At 60.7% G+C, this 17437-nt stretch overlaps 2 protein-coding genes across 3 annotated transcripts in view; one reads left to right on the top strand and one right to left on the bottom strand.

Moving 5' to 3' along the window:
- Nucleotides 1–11825, bottom strand: part of DAG1 (dystroglycan 1) — a 46054-nt gene extending 34229 nt beyond the window's left edge. The window contains exon 1 of the mRNA XM_069865948.1: nucleotides 11699–11825. The gene's annotated coding sequence lies outside the window, so the exon portion shown is untranslated. The remainder of the gene's footprint in view (nucleotides 1–11698) is intronic.
- A 794-nt stretch (nucleotides 11826–12619) lies between these two features.
- On the top strand, nucleotides 12620–17431 carry MST1 (macrophage stimulating 1). Of its 2 annotated transcripts, none has more exons than XM_069865955.1 (18): nucleotides 12620–12687; nucleotides 13068–13206; nucleotides 13324–13436; nucleotides 13601–13715; nucleotides 13985–14121; nucleotides 14192–14312; nucleotides 14412–14530; nucleotides 14609–14771; nucleotides 14866–14996; nucleotides 15076–15178; nucleotides 15503–15639; nucleotides 15782–15817; nucleotides 15889–16000; nucleotides 16072–16149; nucleotides 16214–16360; nucleotides 16440–16546; nucleotides 16967–17106; nucleotides 17187–17431. In XM_069865955.1, the coding sequence occupies exons 1-18, from the start codon at nucleotides 12636–12638 to the stop codon at nucleotides 17346–17348; spliced, it is 2112 nt and encodes a 703-aa protein (XP_069722056.1). In that variant the 5' UTR covers nucleotides 12620–12635; the 3' UTR covers nucleotides 17349–17431. The 2 variants fall into 2 exon arrangements, with proteins under 2 accessions (XP_069722056.1, XP_069722055.1); XM_069865954.1 differs by having other exon boundaries at nucleotides 14606–14771.
- Nucleotides 17432–17437: the final 6 nt, after the last annotated feature.

The raw sequence follows: 17437 nt of genomic DNA, 5'->3' as shown, positions 1-17437 counted from the left end.
TCTGAAATAAACACGCCAAGCCCTGTTTGTGATGGGGTAAAAATAGCTCAGTCCTCCTCCCTTCCCAGGACCTCTGCTTCGCACACAAAAGCTTCACAGGTTAACTATAAAAACACCAGACGGGCAAGGAATGTCATGATTTGACTGTGTGCTGCGTGGAGGAGTTCAAAATCCCACCTCATCCCCGCAGCGAAGGGGCATGGCCTCAAAGTGCAGCTCCCGCCCAGGGCTGGAGACAGGGCACTGCTGATTCCCTTTAATAGAAACTACCAGCCTAAAAAAACCCAGCCTCCACTGGAATTACACCTTGTGCTCCTTCTTGGCTGGATACTTTTGAAATGATGCTTATTTCAGAGCCGCGCTGCAGTCGGGACGGGCTCCCCGGGAAGTGGAACGAGCACAATCGGCGTCTGCGTCAACACGAGAGGCCGCGGCCAGTCTGGCTCACCGTGAGAAACATCACTTGTAGTCAGTTTGGCTGAATTCACTTTTCCCAGTTCTCTCACCCGGCACCTGCAATCTCAGGCTTGACGAGAACAGAAAAACAAGACCTCAGAGAGCAGCACCGCGGGAGAGCCGGCACGACACCGAGTTTAACCGTGACATCAGCGCTAAGGACAGGGAGGCCGGACCCACGAGCGAGCACTATTTATGACCTGGGCTTTAAAAAGGAGCAGAGGAGAATCTGCAGCGCATCGCAAACCTGCTGGTATTTATACACGCACCGAGGCACCCAGGGCAAAACGCCAGGCATGGGCGTCCCCAGCCTGGGCACAGCTCGCAGGAGCCACCGGCCCCAGGAGCCTTCCCAGAAATGGCCGGCAGCGGGTCCAGAGGGACGGGAAGGTCCTGGGCTGCTGACACATCTCCCTAGAAGGCAGTCCCGACAGCGGCACGCGCAGCAGTCCATCTGCTGCCTCGCCGCAGCCTGGCAGCACACGCCGGGCTCTAACTCATCCCAGACAACACGGGGCAGGTACCGGTTTCGTGGCACCCACCTCTGCCAGGACCCCCTCCCAAAACACCGTGATCCAGAGCTGCTCTGTGTTTGCTGTTCTGATTCATCTCCAGAAAACTGAGCTCAAACTGAAGTGGCGTAAATAAAGCAGTGATTTAGGGCTTTAGACGAGAGGCAGGGCCATCTCGGAGCTCTTAGCAGAGCCACACTCATCTTAAGTGACAAGGACAAGAAAAACAAATTTGCTTGCTAAATACTGATCTAGTTTAGCTGCTCATATCAAAAGATCAGCATTTCTAGTTTAGATTATGATCATAAACATTCACGGCCAGAGCAGTGGTGGCTGCCCCATCCCTGGAGATGTTCAGGACCAGGTTGGATGGGGATTGGAGCAACCTGATCCAGTGGGAGGTGACCCTGCCCATGGCAGGGTGTGGAAGTGGATGGGCCTTGAGGTCCCTTCCGACTCAAACGGTTTCATTAGTCTATAATTTAGTGAGATCTGTTATATGGATGGGTCCCTAGAGATTCCCCTACTCAATTACGGCAAATCTTGAGGTGAAGGCATGACACGACGAGGAAGCTACAGTCTCCCCCTGGCCATTTCTTTCAATTACCAAGCACTCTAGCAAATAGCCGAGAAAAAAGCCCACCTTCTTCCAGTTTTTCATTTGTCTGGCTTCCTCCTCCTCTTGTTACACACAGACTCTCATCACTTACGGTCAAATGCATTTGAGAACAAGGAGAGCGATCTGGCACTTCCCAGCTCTCCAGTCCCACCTGCCTACATGCCAGCACTGCAGAGTCCCCTCAGCAGATGCTTCAAGGTGGAAATCACAGCTTGGCTTATGCACACGAATATTTTGTGTTCGCAGGTACACAAATACTGCTGCTCTTAAAGGAGGCTTCTCGCAAGTTCCCTGCTCTCCTCACCTGCCATCACTTCCTGTTCTTTAAGCTTATTCTGAAAGGGCAGGACTCCTGGAAAGAAATGTTCTTCTGATCTGCAGGCACTGGTGTAACAGCCCAGCCACCTCGTAAGCACCAAAGGAGTCCACACAGATGATCTTGCCCTGTGTGCAACCCAGGAGTTCAGCTCAGGCTCCAGAGAAGCAGCTTCCACCCCCCAGCGCAGGCGCGACAGCGATATCGGTGCACGGCGCTGCGGTGCATCATGTTTCCTTCCGACACTGCCACATTTTTCCTGCTATTCAACAGCCCACAAAGATCTCGAGATGTCACGCAGCACAGGGCCCGCGAGCAGCACGCGTTGTCCCATGGTGGCAAAGACTCAGAAACTCTGTTTTATAGAGAAACGAACGGCCAAGCCTTCTCCCTGATCCTTTCCTCCCAGGGCGGGTGTGCTCTGACCTGTCTGGAGACCCACGGCAGCATCACGGCCACCTTCACGGTCCTTTGAAGCTGGTGTTGCTTCTAGAGGACGTGTTTGAATGCAGGAACGTCCCAGTCCTCCTCTTTGCGCTGATATGAGTTACAGCTGCACAGAGAAGCACTTGGGGAACTGACACACGTTACAAGAGACCCAAACACAAGAGCGGTTTCCATCTGGCTCAGCTCCCTGGCTGGATGTGGCTCTGCAAGAGCACTGCTCTCTTCTCTTGCACCAGGACAAATGAAAGGCCACTTTCACGCTAAGCCTGGACCCTATAAAAACCTGTGCTGTGCAAGACCATGGCACAAAGTCACCACAGAAACCCCCAACCACTCCAAAAGATGAAGGGAAAAAGGAATGAAACTGGTATCGGCTGGACATTTCCCATTCACTTCCCACCCTTGTCCCAAGGAGTACCTGAGCAGCACAGCCCGGCAGCGAGGGCCACCTCTCACCACCAGCTGCATCCTCACAGCACACAACGCAACCCCCTACGGCACAGGTCTCCGACTGGATCCACTCCCCATTAACAGGCCACTCAACAAAACGCAGCGAGCTGGAGACTGACCTTAGGCAGGTTTCTTTCCAGCCACTAAGCCACTTTAAAAGACATCTAAAAATACATTAAATGCTTTTCTCATGTGACTTTTGCACTGCTCCAAAGCCAGCCAACAGCAAATGGAGCAGACGCTCCTGCAAGACCTCTTTCCCGTACAAACGACCTCTGCGTCGCCGACCTGTTAGATCCCAGCCTGAGACAAAAACGCGGAGCAGCAGCTCGGTGTGCTCGGCAGCGTCGGCAACTGATGTAGCACCATTTTTTTCCCCAAGGCGCTGCACTTCTGCTCAGGATCACCACCCAGACAGGGAGCAGCAGTGTTTTGCGCTGTTTCTGCTCCAGAAGGATCTTTAACTCGTTACACCCAGGAGTTCCAACTCCTCCCAGCCGAGCCTAAAGAAGAAAAACAACTTCCCAGCTCCGCTGACATAGGCAACTCCTCTCAGCTGAGGAGAGGCGAGGTAAACAGGACAACTGTTTGCCTTTAAAAGTGCTTTGCAGATCAGCCCAGCTGGCTGCTAGCACACAGCCCGAGCAGGAAGGCACCGGCCGCTCCAATTACTCCAGCTCATCCTCAAGACCATCTCCTTTCAGCAGATTTACATCACCAAGCCTCCCCCCAAGACTCTTCCTCCGCTCTCAGTGGGGAGCAGACAGCTTTTCTGCTCTGTTGAGATGTGGACCCGTGTGCTCACAAGCTTTGCTCACAAGCTTCGCTCACAAGCTTCTGTGCATGTCCGGGTCTGTTTTGAACCGGAGCAGACACTGACACGCTGGAAAATTAAAGGTACCTGCTCTTGGATCGGTTCAGGCTGCGGAGCTGAGCCATCTGCTTCTACCCACACTGAGGACGGCCCTTCCTCGCTCCAAAGCCGCACGCCCAGGCAGCTCCCAGCTCCAGCTGACCTTTTCCAGTTGGCACAGCTTTCAACTGCGGGTCCCAAACAGGGCTTAGGCTCAGCCGCACAGAATTCACTACGAATCATCATCTTAAGTCACTACTGAAAGAAGAATCCCATCCCTAAACACTCGCACAGGGAGTCAGCTTCGCCAGCCTGAATTCCCATATATGACCAGAAAACAGGAGCTCAGCACGTGGAGCGCACTGTCCCGGGCTCTCGGCCGCAGGGACCAAGCTGTCTCTTCACCAGCGTAAAAGGCACCAGAGGGCAGAGCTGTGTGCCCAGCCCTGCTCTCCGGGGCCTCCTCACGCTGCAGCCAGGCTCCAGCAGCACCTGAGCTGACCAACTCCTCACCCAACGGCCAAGGCACGAAGGGCAAAACGGCTCCTCTTTGTAGCACTTTGATTCCATCTTAGCTTCAGGAAAAATCAAATCCTACCTCTCACTGTCTCCTTTGTTCTCTGCTTTTCTTTATGAAGCAGGGAAGAAGATGCCTCAAACGATTTCCTGAAGCATCCTGTCAAGGCAAGGGTTTCCAATTGGACCGTGAACAGACTAAGAAATCCATGAGGTGTGGAAAGGCTTACCTGAAGCCAGCAGGATGAAGTTCGCTATACAAAGTTATTCACCTCCAGGGGAAGCTTTAGGACTCTGCAGCTCAGGGAAGAGAATGGGGCTGGCGGCTGCTGGGCTGGCTCACGCCAGAGCGATGCACGCAGCACGGAGGTCTGCAGGAAACAGCTTCTTCCTGTGACGGCAGGACAGCACCAGGATCCCTGTCCCCGGAGGACGCCCACGGCCGGCTGCCAGATTGGGCTGGGCTCACGGCCACAGCCAGTTTGCAGATCAAAGGCTCCCGAGCCGCGGTGCGCAGCCCTACCTGTGGCAGCAGGGCCTGGCTCAGGCCGGGGGCAGCAGGAGGCAGAGCCGAGGAGCCGCTCGTGGTTCCCACTTGACCCAAGGACTAGGACATCCCGGGAGAGCCGCAGGCTTTGGCGTCACAGCACAGAGACAACACAGCGGGGAGAAGGAAGAGGAAGGCTGGGATTCCAGCTTCCAAGAACACGGGGCGTGCAGTACCATGGTACCAGCACTGGGATGGTGGTTTGAGGGACAGGTGGCAGCTGGAGCGCATGGCGGGGCTGCAGCGCTGCTCCCAGCTCCAGGAGCTCACCCACGTCTGATCAAGGCTTTCAAGCAAACCTTCTCGCACCTAAACGGGGCCTGGAGCACCCCGATCCCATGGGAGGTGTCCCTGCCCGCAGCAGGCGGTGGAACTGGATGGGCTTTGAGGTCCCTTCCAACCCAAACCAATCTATGATTCTAAATTAGCCACAGTAATCACGGAGCACTTCACTCTGCCACGCTGGGCAGGCAGAACCACATACAACTTTCATCCTGGCTTATCACCACCACACAGGGGAACGATGCTGCTTTCTCAGTGCTACAAGTCCACAATATACAACTCTATATCTCTGCCAGTGGCAAACAAAGCGCTTTTTCACATTAGCCTCATGAAAACTTTGTAATTGAAGCTATAAAGCCCTATTCTTACACTCTTTTTACAGTTCACCACCAAGGGCTCGTGGGGTTTTGCATGCAGCACCCTTATAACAAGATGCTTTAGGTCCCTCTGTACTTTCAGAAGGGGATTTGTATTCATTCTGAGAAGATCAAACTTCTTGCCTCCCTAAGGCTGACCCCTGGTATTCAAACACAATTCTCCTCTAAGATGTGATAAAGTGTTTCCTGAAAGAGCGACCAGCACACGGCTGCCAGCATTCGGATAAACAGAGAGCACTGGCCTCACAAACACCACGGGAAGCACAAAATTCCCTGCGTAGAGGGTGCGAATTTTCACATTTTGGCCAAACAAGACCACCAACCGCATGGAATTTAACAAGGGCTCGGGCTCAGGTTTGGTCCTGGGACACAGCAGCCCTGGGTGGACGGAGAGATGAGAGCAGAGGCAGGAGAGCAGCCCTGTGGAAAGGGATCGGGGATCTGCCCCAGGGCAGGGGGAACACGAGCCAGCAGTGCGCTGGCAGCCACGAGGACAACTGTGTTCTGGGTGCATCGAGCTCGACATCGCCTGCTCGACATCACCGCAAGCACTGGGGCAGCTGTGGGCACCCCGGGAGAAACAGGATCTGAAGCTACTGGAGAGCATCCAGAGGAGGGCACGGACTGGGGAAGGGGTCAGAGGGGAAGAGTGTGAGGAGCGGCTGAAATCACCGGGTCTGTTCAGCCTGAAGAAAGAGAGAATGAGTGAGACCTCATCATGCTCTGCAGCTTCCTCACACGGGGAGGAAGGAGCAGGTGCTGAGCTCTTCTCTCTGGGTTTTAGAGAAAGAGACACAGCCACACTGATTCTGTGCATCTTCCCATGGGGATCCTGCAAAGTTTAATTCAGAGGTTTTAAAAGAACGACCTTTTATTTATTCTCCGGTGCTGGCCTGAGGCGGTGTCATAAAAATTCCTCTGGAAATATTTCCTTTGGGGTGGGAAAACACCACGCGTGGTCTTTCATGCAGGAATCTGCACAGAGTTCAGACGTTCCACAGATGTCAAACCTAACTAGAAATCTAAGGGACACAGAGAGGTAATCATCGCAGCCTTGAATGTTCACATCAATACAGTCCCAGTGTCAAAATCACCGTGTCAGGTTCTACTGGCATCAACCTTAGTATTTCTAGACGGTTGCCAAACCATTTCATTAGCAGAATGCCTTCCTTCGGGAAAAGCAAAGTTGCCAGCCCTCAGAGAAAGCAGATCTAGAGGGAGGGGCTTTTCCTTAAGAGAGCCTCAAAGCATTCCGTACCAGCACACACTCACATCTTTTTCTGCCTCCTGGTTCAAAATGCCTCTCGCTGCCCACCTAGAAGTCCAAGGCTGTTCTGTAGGAATCCCAGGAGCTGCAACACAAAGATCTCACCAGACATTTCCACACGGTTATTCCAGCAGTACTGAGAGGAGGCCTGATGAAACATCTCCCAGCTGCAAACCCAGCTGTGGAACAGGCCCGAGGGGCTGCTGCAGAGAACAAGTTTATGGGAGAGGCACGGAGCCCGCCCTGGAAAAACTCAGCAGCTCTTTCCACCCTGACTAGAGAGGTGCCTGCACAGCAGCCTGCCTGCTGAACAACCACACGCTAGGGACGGGGACCGGTGTTATGTACCTTGGTCCCTCTCCCCTAGAGCCAAAATGCCCCAAAGCAGCTGTGTATACAAAGAGAACCCTCCAGTGCCTCACGGGAGCTCTGGGAAGAGATGCGTTTCCCAAAGAGCCCATTTCGAGGCTGGCCTCGCACAAAAAGAAGGCAACGTGACAGACAGCAAGTGGTGCCACCCTAGCAAGAGCCCAACAGTGCGGGCAGCCCCTGCATCACGGTGCGAAGCTGTGACGGCGGCACAAGGCTTCCGTGTCACTCGTCCTAATTCAACCCTCGAGTGGAAAACTGCCGGTTCAAACTATGGCCCAGCCTCCTCTCACTCAAGCTCATCCAAAATCAATCCCTAGCCCTCGGGATGGATATCAAACGATGGGTATCTGCTGCTGAAAGGCTCATCAAACTCACCGATTGCTAATCCCCACCCTTGAGGGCCACGCTTCACAGAAGATGAAGCTCTCTGAAGTCTAAGCGTACAGTCTAGTTCAAAAAAAAAGGAAAGACCCGGTGTGAATTCGTCACTTATATGCATTCAGCGCTCGCCTGACCTGTAACTATGCTAGAGTAAATGGAAACCTCTCCCGTAATCGTTTTTCCAGCCCCTGCGGAGGGAGGGCAGGAATGCCGCTCGTCAGGTCCCCACCAAGGAGGATTCACAACATCACGTATTGCACCAACAGGCTTCCAAGCCAATTTGCTGGAAAGCTCCAAGGAGCCGGGATCCAAAACAGCTCTGAAGCTGCCCACATAACGCTCTCTGAATGGAGCCTTTCTCAGAAAGTGCAGCACAAAATACACACCGTGCCCTCATTCAGGGTTGCAACGACGGCAAACGCCAGAGCTGGCACTGAAGTGAGACCGCAACACAAGAGAAGGGAGAAAATCAGAGAAGTCGCCCACAGAGACCTTCATTCCAATACCTGCTTATGGGTTAGATGAGACTAGGAGCCTGTTTTACTAAAGAAAAATCCCAAAGCAAGCTGAACACAGCCCACCTGCAGGACTGGGACAAGGCTACTGCTGTTTCCAGTCCCCAAACTCTGTGTGGGAAGGTCTGCCACGGATAACATGCTTTGAATCCCACTAAGAATTGCTCTCCAGGCCTAGCGGACACCTGCAGCGCAACCGTGGGGACAACTCAACCCTGAAGAAGAAAATACCTGTTATGCTGAGGAAAAAAAAGATCAGCTCAGCAAGACAACTGCAAATACCACAGCCACGTGTCTGGAGGTTGGACCTCGTCTCGCCTCTCCTTACACCACCTCAGCCATCCTCTGTGCTTCATCCTCAGCCGCTCGCCATGCTGCACCCTGGCACGACCGCAGCGGCACTGGGACCAGCGTGGCCCAACGGGGACAAAGCTCTGTGGCCACATGGCCAAACACCGCTGGTGTTAAGGCTTTGGGTGGCTGTCATGAGCTCTCTGCAGTCAGATATGTGCAACAGCCACTGTAAGGAGCCACGGGAGCAAACGTTGTGGCCCAGCAGCCGCCTCTGGCTCTCGGGTTCCAGCTGCCCAAGGACGGGACCCTGGATGTGGAAGAGCTGTGAGGCTGCACTGCTGCCAGTGGCAGAGATTCCAGGGAATTCCCTAGCGCAACAAGGCTGGCTCCCAGAAACCAGCACTGCTGGGCTGAGGTGACCTTGAGCGGGACGTGGCATTTGGGAGAGCAGGGCGCATTCCTCAGGTGCCTCGTCTCGCTCGCGCCCCAGCTCGTAACTCAGGCAGGAGCTGCCGTAGGGCAAGAAGCTCCAGCTTTCATCAGGCTGTGCCTTTGAGACACATCTGCCATCCAACAGGAGGAGGCCCCCATTGCCTCCCCACAGCTCAAGTAAAGCTGTGCCACGCACCTTGCCCTGTCTCCTCCTCACCGGACACCCAGAACAGCTCACAAACCACCCGCAGGAGCCAGGGAGCTCTCGGCTGGGCCCCAGGTGATCCGTGCACCCGGGACGGGAGCAGAGCCAGCCTGCCTGGCCAGGGCACTCAGACCATCGCCTTCGGATGGCATCGCAGCAGCACAGCAGCTCGGACGCTCATGAAAAATGTAGAGATGAAAAAAGCAGTAACATCAAATATATCCAACCATCTTTCCCACTGGCAAGCCGAAATTTTATCCCAGAGAACCAGAGACATTTTAAGCCAGTGGATGAGTGGAGGGGGATACACAGGCAGAAAAACACATTCGACGAGGGAGCACACCTACCTCGTGTACTCACGCAGGTTAATACGTGAACTCCCCGTCCAGCAGCACCTTAGGAGTTTGCTTGAACTTATCTGATCTCCAGAACAAGCCCTCAAAGCCCCCTTCTTTAGGCTGACCTTTTATTTTTCACCTCTTAAACACGGTCACAGTCCTCTGTGCATGGGGTTTAAGGTACAGAGCTCTCCAGACTGCACAAACATCCCAAGAACAAACATTTCCAGCATACCAAGAGCTCGGATACACTAGGTCAGCCCCACTGTGTTTGTTTGTATTTCCCCCAAACCAGCACCAAAGTACTGGGAGCTCAAGGAGCGACATCCTCCCACTGATCCGGCAGTAATTGGCAGATGGGCTACAAGCACCACAAAGAATGCCAGAGGCATTTATTTACATGACCCCTGTTTGCCCAAGGAGAATTCAGAGTTCGCGTTTTCCTCACTCCAATTAATCATTGCTAGAATTAACTCCTCCATACGATTCCTCAGTTAACAGGAGCAGAGGTACAAACTACCCAAAATCATCCCGATGAGGAAACTTTTCTGATAGCTGCCAGTGCCAAAAGGAGACAGAGAGTTTCACTGCCCCTCAGCCGGAGTCCCAGGCTGGCAGAGCACCCTGGTGTCCCTCCAGGACAACCTCCCTTGTTGTCTCTCCAAGGGACAGGGGAAAGGCAAGGGTACAGCACTCCTACCGCTGGCAACACCCCTCCTGCCAGGGCAAACCCATCGCACCTTCCCTGCCAGGCTGACGCCGCAGCGTGTCACCCCCAGAGCACAGAAGCTCCCACAGGACCCGGCTGTGGCAACCACAGGGTCCTCTTCTCCACCAGAGCCCAGCAGGACCACCGCTCCTCAGTGCAAAGCACCGAAGTGCCTCTCGGCCTCGCCAGCCAGTACGCAGGGTCGCAGCACTCCCTCCAACACGACTTCCTCGCTGCCAGGGTCCAGGGAACACGCGGGAATTCCTGCAGCCCAGCCGCCCGTGGAAGATAAGCTACAGTCAGAGATCTGAGCGGATTTACCCACACGCTTTGCGGCTGGAGCTGGGAAAAGTTCTCACTCTACCTGTCCCACATCCTCCTCTGCTCCTTGGTAGAGCTGAGCTCAGCACAATGGGCAGGGAGAGACTGGAGGAGAAAGAAGTGGATAAGCAGTGCTTGAACTCAGTACCAGCTACTTCTAAAAGCAGAGATGCGCTCAGGGTTAACAGATCCCATACAAAACCTACTGGTGCACAGCAAAGACACCTTCACTGATATCAGCCCCGTGGCCTCTGCTGATCCTCCAGGCCTAATATCAGCCATTAAGCTTAATTTATAACTCCATTTACACGATGCTGTAAAGAAATGGGTATCCCTAAGCCCGTCTGTGCCGTCACAACATCTCCCAGGACTTGTGGCAGCTCCTGGGGCAGCAAGTGCAGGAAGGCGACGGAGAACCTGGAACCAGCCAGGCTTTCCTGATTGCTCCCGAGCAAACAGCGGTGTTCCCAGCGCTCCGGCTCGCTCCCCAGCTTCTCCCGTTGGCATACTACCCTATATTTAGGAGAGAAGAGTGCCATGACAAGCATCGGCAGGAATGAATAAGTGGTTTGGGACGATCAGAAGAGCGGCGGAGACCGCGCAAAGGAACCCATCCTGAATTAGAGACTCTTAAAGCAAGAGAAGGGCTCTCTAGAACTAAAGATGGGCAGAGACAGCGCTCGGGTATGAAGTTAAGTAACAAATTCCGCTGAGGGCAGGATCCCCAAGGCGAGAGACCCCGGCGGCCCATTCGGCAACAGCCACAGGCGGCAGGGAGAAGCCCCCAACGACAGAGGCTGCGAGGAGAGACACAAACACTTGGGATTTTATACAGAAACACGGGTTTAGTCTCGTTTTGGAGAAGAGAGGGATGTCGGGGCTGTTTCCCCCAGCCCAGGAGCCCAGAGCCGCGGGAGCAGCGCGGCCCCAGCCCGCGAGAGAGGCTCCTGCCTGGAGAGGCTGCGGGAACACGGCAAGGACTCGGGGTTTCACGCAGAAATAAGGTTTTAGTCTCGATTGGGAGAGGAGGGCGATGCCGGGGCCGCTCCCCGGCCCGGGCGGCCCGAGCCGCGGGGCGAGGCGGCCCCGGCCCCGGCCCGGAGCTCCCGCCGGGGGGGCCCGGGGGGACGCAGCCCCCAGCTCGGCTCTCGACGCGGCCAAAGGGCTTCAGCGGCGGCCCGGAGCGCGGAGCGCGGCCCCGGGCCCGGCGGGGGCAGCCCCGGCGCCCCGACCAGGGGCTCCAACCCGCCCCGCAGCCCGCGGCCCCCGGCCTGTTGCTGCCGGGGGGGCTCGGGGCGGGCCGGAGCGCGGCGCCGCCGCCGGTGGGGGGGAAACCGGGAGCGGCGGCCGGTACGGGCGGCGGGGGCGGCCCGGCCCGCAGGCCGCAGCGAGGCCCCGCCGAGCCGCCGCACCAGGCCGCGCTCCCGGCGGGCCCCGCGCCCCCGGGGAGCCCGAGCGACCCCCGCCCCGCGGCCCCCGCCCCGCTCACCGTGCCGCCGCCGGGCCCCGCGGCCGCTCCCGCCGCTCCCGCCGCTCCCGCCGCGCCGAGCGAGCGCGACCCCGCGCGGGCACGGCCTGGGCGGCGCCGCGCCCCGGGACAGCGCCAATCGCCGCCGCCGGCACCGAGACCCCGCCCCGCGGCCCCGAGGACCCTCCCCGCGGCCTCAAACCCCGCCCGGTGGCACCGAGACCCCTCCCCGCGGCACCGAGGCCCAGCCCCGCGGCCTCAAACCCCGCCCACCGCCCGGTAGGCCACGCCCACCGTTCACTAAGCCGCGTTGCCCGTCTGATAAGCTCCGCCCACACTGGCACAAGCCACGCCCACAGACCGGCCTCACACAGCCCAGCGATGATCAAGCCCCGCCCACCCGCCACAAGCCCCGCCCACCGCCGCACCGACCCTTCCCACAGCCAGGCAGCTCCCCGCCCGCTGACCCGCAAACCCCGCCCACCGATCCACAAACCACGCCCACAGGTCACAAACCACGCCCCCTCCAGACAAGCCCCGCCCACCTACCGGTAAGCCACGCCCAATGACAAGTAAGCCCCGCCCACCGCGGGGCCAGCCGGCACCAGTGCTCTAGGTCCCGCCCCCTCCGTAAGCCCCGCCTCTCCACAGGCCCCGCCCCTTCGTAGGGGCCTCCTCCTCTCCCCAGGCCCCGCCCCCTCTCCCCAGGCCCCGCCCCCTCTCCCCAGGCCCCGCCCCCTCTCCCCAGGCCCCGCCCCCTCTCCCCATGCCCCGCCCCCTCTCCCCAGGCCCCGCCCCCTCTCCCCAGGCCCCGCCCCCTCTCCCCAGGCCCCGCCCCCTCTCCCCAGGCCCCGCCCCCTCTCCCCAGGCCCCGCCCCCTCCCCAGGCCCCGCCCCCTCTGGCCCCGGGCCCGTGGGCTGATATTTGGCAGGGTCCTCAGGGGCCGCAGGGCACCGACATGCAGCCCGCGCTCGGCCTGCTGCTCGCCCTGGCCACGGCCCTGGACGCAGGTAGGGGCTGCGACACCGGGGGGGCTGCCTCCCCTGGGACACTGACCCCTGCTCCGCGGGGTAGGGGTCCCGTACTCGGTGGGGCAAGGATCCCGTCCTCCCTGGGGCAGGGGTTCCACTGCTCCGTGGGGCAGGAACTGTGGAGCTTGGGTCCCATACTCAGTGCTGGGATCCCACTTTCCGTGGGGCAGGGATCCTGTGCTCCGTGGGGCAGGGGTTCCACCGCTCCGTGGGGCAGGGAGCCTGTGTTCTGTGGTGCTGGGGTCTCATTCTCAGTGCTGGGATCCCGCTGTCCATGGGGCAGGGATCCCCTGACCCTCAGGGCCGGGGTGCCCCGCAGTGTCCCCATGGGCACACTGAGCCCCTGCCACCTTCCCCAGGCCACCGCTCGCCCCTCAATGACTTCCAGCGGCTGCGAGCCACCGAGCTGCTGGCCGTGCCCGCCGAGCCGCCCCCGGCACCGGAGCAGGGGTCCGCGGAGCAGTGTGCCCAGCGCTGCGCCACCAGCCTGGCCTGCCGGTGAGAGGGGCACCGTGGGGCAGGCGGGAGCGCGGGGGCACCGGGGGGTGAGTGGCCTGCGGCCCCTGGGTCCCGGCCCCTCAGGGCGCCCTGCCAGGCTCCCGCTGTCCCGGCCAGGGCGTTCCACCACGACCGGCAGAGCCAGCTGTGCCAGCTGCTGCCCTGGACGCAGCACTCGCCACACGTCCAGCTGCAGAAGAACATCCACTACGACCTGTACCAGAAAAAAGGTGAGACCGTACCAGGGAGCGGGGACACGCCAGGGCAGGGTGGGGGACAGCAGAGAACAGGGAACGGGTCTGGGGACACCGCAGAGCAGGCGCAGGCCGTACGGTGCAGGGGTCCCCGCTGCCCGTGTGCCCCCGGCTCTGACGCGGCCCCCGGCTGTGCCCAGAATTCCTGCGGGACTGCGTCGTGGGCGACGGCACCAGCTACCGCGGCACACGCGCCACCACAGAGAAGGGCTTGCGCTGCCAGCCCTGGCGAGCCACGACGCCCCACGACCACAGGTGCCCCCGGACCCCGGCACCCACCAGTGACTCTGGGCAGCGTGGGGTGACGGGGAACGGGCTGGGGACACCACCAGGACCATGGGGACAGTGCGGGGTGATGGGGACAGTGCGGGGTGATGGGGACAGTGTGGGGTAATGGGGACGCTGCGGGGTGATGGGGACAGTGTGGGGTAATGGGGACGCTGCAGGGTGATGGTGACAGTGCAGGGTATTGGGGACAGTGCGGGGTAATGGGGACAGTGCTCCTACCCCGCCGCTGCCCGCAGGTTCCTGCCAAACCCTCGCAATGGCCTGGAGGAGAATTACTGCCGGAACCCTGACCGGGACAAGCGGGGGCCGTGGTGCTACACCAGTGACCCCAGCATCCGCCACCAGAGCTGCGGCATCAAGAAGTGCGAGGACGGTGAGTGCCGCATGCCCGGGGTGCCCTGTGCCGGGTCTCCTCCCCGCTCTGAACCCCCAGGTGTCCACAGCCGTCTGCATGACCTGCAACGGGGAGCAGTACCGCGGCTCCGTGGACCACACCGAGTCGGGGATCGAGTGCCAGCGCTGGGACCTGCAGCACCCTCACAAGCACCCCTACCACCCCAACAAGTACCAGCCCCCGACCCCGGGCAGCGTGCGGCGGCCGTGGCCGCGCCAGGAGCCGGGGCGGTGGTGCTACCTTCAGCCACGCTCCTGTCCCCATCCCAGGTACCCCGACAAGGGCCTGGACGACAACTACTGCCGCAACCCTGACAGCTCCGAGCGGCCCTGGTGCTACACGACCGACCCAGACCGGGAGCGCGAGTTCTGCCACATCCGTGTCTGCAGTAAGTGGCCGCCACGCCGCCGCGGCCGGGGGTGCCCAGCACCACCCTGACCCTGCCCGTCTCCGGCCACGCAAGCAGAGAAACGCCCGCGGCCCCTCAACGTCACCACCGGCTGCTTCAGGGGCAAGGGTGAGGGCTACCGCGGCCGGGTGAACGTCACGGTGTCGGGGATCCCCTGCCAGCGCTGGGACGCGCAGACGCCCCACCAGCACCACTTTGTGCCTGAGAAGTACCCGTGCAAGTAAGGGCGTGGGGGACGCACCCAGGGAGCACGGCCAGGGCAGCACCCGTGGGTGCGAGGCGTGAGCAGGGCACCCACGCGGCCCCTCCGCCAGGGACCTGCAGGACAACTACTGCCGCAACCCCGATGGCTCAGAGGCGCCGTGGTGCTTCACCGCCCACCGCAGCGTCCGCATCGCCTTCTGCTTCCACATCCGCCGCTGCCCCGACGAGCTGGGCGCTGAAGGTGAGCCGCCCGTGGCACCCGCCCCCGGCACCCACCGCCGCGGTGCCAGCCCGCTGCCACCCTCTCTGCCTCCCCCCAGATTGCTACCACGGCCATGGCGAGCGCTACCGCGGCCACGTCAGCAAGACGCGCAAGGGCATCACCTGCCAGCCCTGGGCTGCCCAGGAGCCCCACGTGCCCCAGTGAGTGCGGGAGGAGCGGGACGGGGACGGGCACAGGGGTGGAGATGGGCACGGGGATGGAGATCATGGAATCATAGGATGGTTGGGGTTGGAAGGGACCTTAAAAGATCATCTAATTCCAATGCCCCTGCGATGGGCTGGGGCACCACCTGCTAGATCAGGCTGCCCAAGGCCCCATCCAGGCTGGCCTTGAACAACGGTTATGGAGATGGGGATGGGGATGGGAATGGAGATGGAGATAGGCATGGAGATGGGGATGGGCATGGAGATGGGGATGGGCGTGGCGATGAAGGTGGGAATGGTGGTGGGACTTTCTCCCGGCAGGATCTCACCCATCACCCACCCTGAGGCACACTTGGAGAACAACTACTGCCGCAACCCTGACAATGACAGCCACGGCCCCTGGTGCTACACCATGGATCCCCGCACCCCCTTCGACTACTGTGCCATCAAGCCCTGCTGTGAGCCCCTTCCTGCACTCCCGCAGAGCTTGGGGGGTCCCTGGTCCCCCCTGGGCTGGGTTTGGTCCCCCCTGGGCTGGGTTTGGTCCCCCCAGGTTGGCTGGGTCTCACCCCGGTGCCGCCCTCTGCTTTCTCTCTGCAGCTGGCAGCAGTGTTCCCTCCATCCTGGAGAACGCAGGTGGGCACCGGCTGGGTGCTGGGGGTGGGTGCTGGTGGCACGGCCCTGGCTGATGCCCACCCTGCCTGCAGACGCGGTGGCGTTCGAGCAGTGCGGCCGGCGGGACGAGAGGCTGCAGCGCAAAGGGCGCATTGTGGGTGGCCAGCCCGGCAACTCGCCCTGGACCGTCAGCATCCGCAACCGGTAAGCTGGCACCCCGGCGGCACCGCTGCGTAGCCCGCGTCCCCTCCCGCCCTCACGCCTCGTCCCCGCAGGGCCGGCGTGCACTTCTGTGGCGGGTCCCTGGTGAAGGAGCAGTGGGTGGTCAGCACGCGCCAGTGCTTCGCCTCCTGGTAAGGCTGGGGCTGTGGTGTGGGGTGTCGGGACCCCCCGCGCCCTCACATCCCCGTCCCGCAGCGACGCCGACCTGGCGGGCTACCAGGTGCAGCTGGGGACGCTCTTCAAGGACCCCGGCCCCGGGGACCCCGACCAGCAGAGCATCCCCATCCTGCGGATCGTCTGCGGCCCCTCCGAGTCCCAGCTGGTGATGCTGAAGCTGGCGAGGTGAGCGGCTGCGCGACAGCCCCTGCCGTGCCCCACCGCAGGCTGGGCTGGCCCCACAGCCCGTGCCCCCCTGACACAGGCCGGCCACTCTGAACGCACGCGTGGCTCTCATCTGCCTGCCGCCCGAGCGCTACGTCGTGCCCGCAGGCACCGTCTGCGAGATCGCTGGCTGGGGTGAAACCAGAGGTACCCAACATGGGCTTCCCTGTGCCCGCAGCAGCCCCTGCGCGAAGTACCCTCTGTCCAAAGCATCCCCCTGGCTGCAGCGTCCCCAGGTCCCCAGCATCCCCTCGCTCACAGCATCTCCCGTCCACCATCCCTCTTCCATGGCCCCTCCCTTGCACAGCATCCAGCTCCCCAGGACATCCCCCTGCCCACAACGCCCTCCTGTCCCTGCCATTCCCTAGGAGCAGCCTTCCCCTGCCCACAGGACCCCTCTGGGGGCCCTCCTGCAGCTGCAGTGCCACACGTGCCACGTGCCCCCTGCCACGGCATCACCCCACTCCTGGCATCCCCTGCCCACGACATCTTCCTGCCCACGGCACCCCTGTGCCACCTCCTGCCCCGGCGCCCCCTGCGCGCTGCCCCGCGCTCTGGCTCCCGCAGGCACGGCGGACGGCAGCGTGCTGAACGTGGCGCGGCTGCCCGTGCTGGCCCACGACGAGTGCAACGCGGCGCTGCGCGGGCGCCTGAAGGAGAGCGAGCTGTGCACGGCCCCGCTGCGTGCCGGCGTGGGGGCCTGCGAGGTGAGCGAGGCCGGGGAGCACCACCTCGGGGACCCCCCAGTGCCAGCACCGCGGTGAATGCCGCTCTCTGGGTGCCGCAGGGGGATTACGGGGGCCCGCTCGCCTGCCTCACTGCCGACTGCTGGGTGCTGGAGGGGGTGATCACCCCGTCCCGCGTCTGCGCCCGCACTGACCAGCCTGCCCTCTTCATCCGCGTCTCCCTCTACGTCGACTGGATCCAGAAGGTGATAAAGATGGGCTGAGCTGGCTCAGCCCCAGCCTGGCACAGCCACCGCCGCAATAAACGCGTGGCCGTGACCGTGCCACGTAGGCTCTCGTGCATTCATTTGGT

The sequence above is a fragment of the Phaenicophaeus curvirostris genome, chromosome 11 (genome assembly GCF_032191515.1).
Source record: "Phaenicophaeus curvirostris isolate KB17595 chromosome 11, BPBGC_Pcur_1.0, whole genome shotgun sequence".
Classification (NCBI taxonomy): Eukaryota; Metazoa; Chordata; class Aves; order Cuculiformes; family Cuculidae; genus Phaenicophaeus; species Phaenicophaeus curvirostris.
Note: the sequence above shows the minus strand (reverse complement) of the source record. Positions and strands in the feature narration are given on the sequence as shown.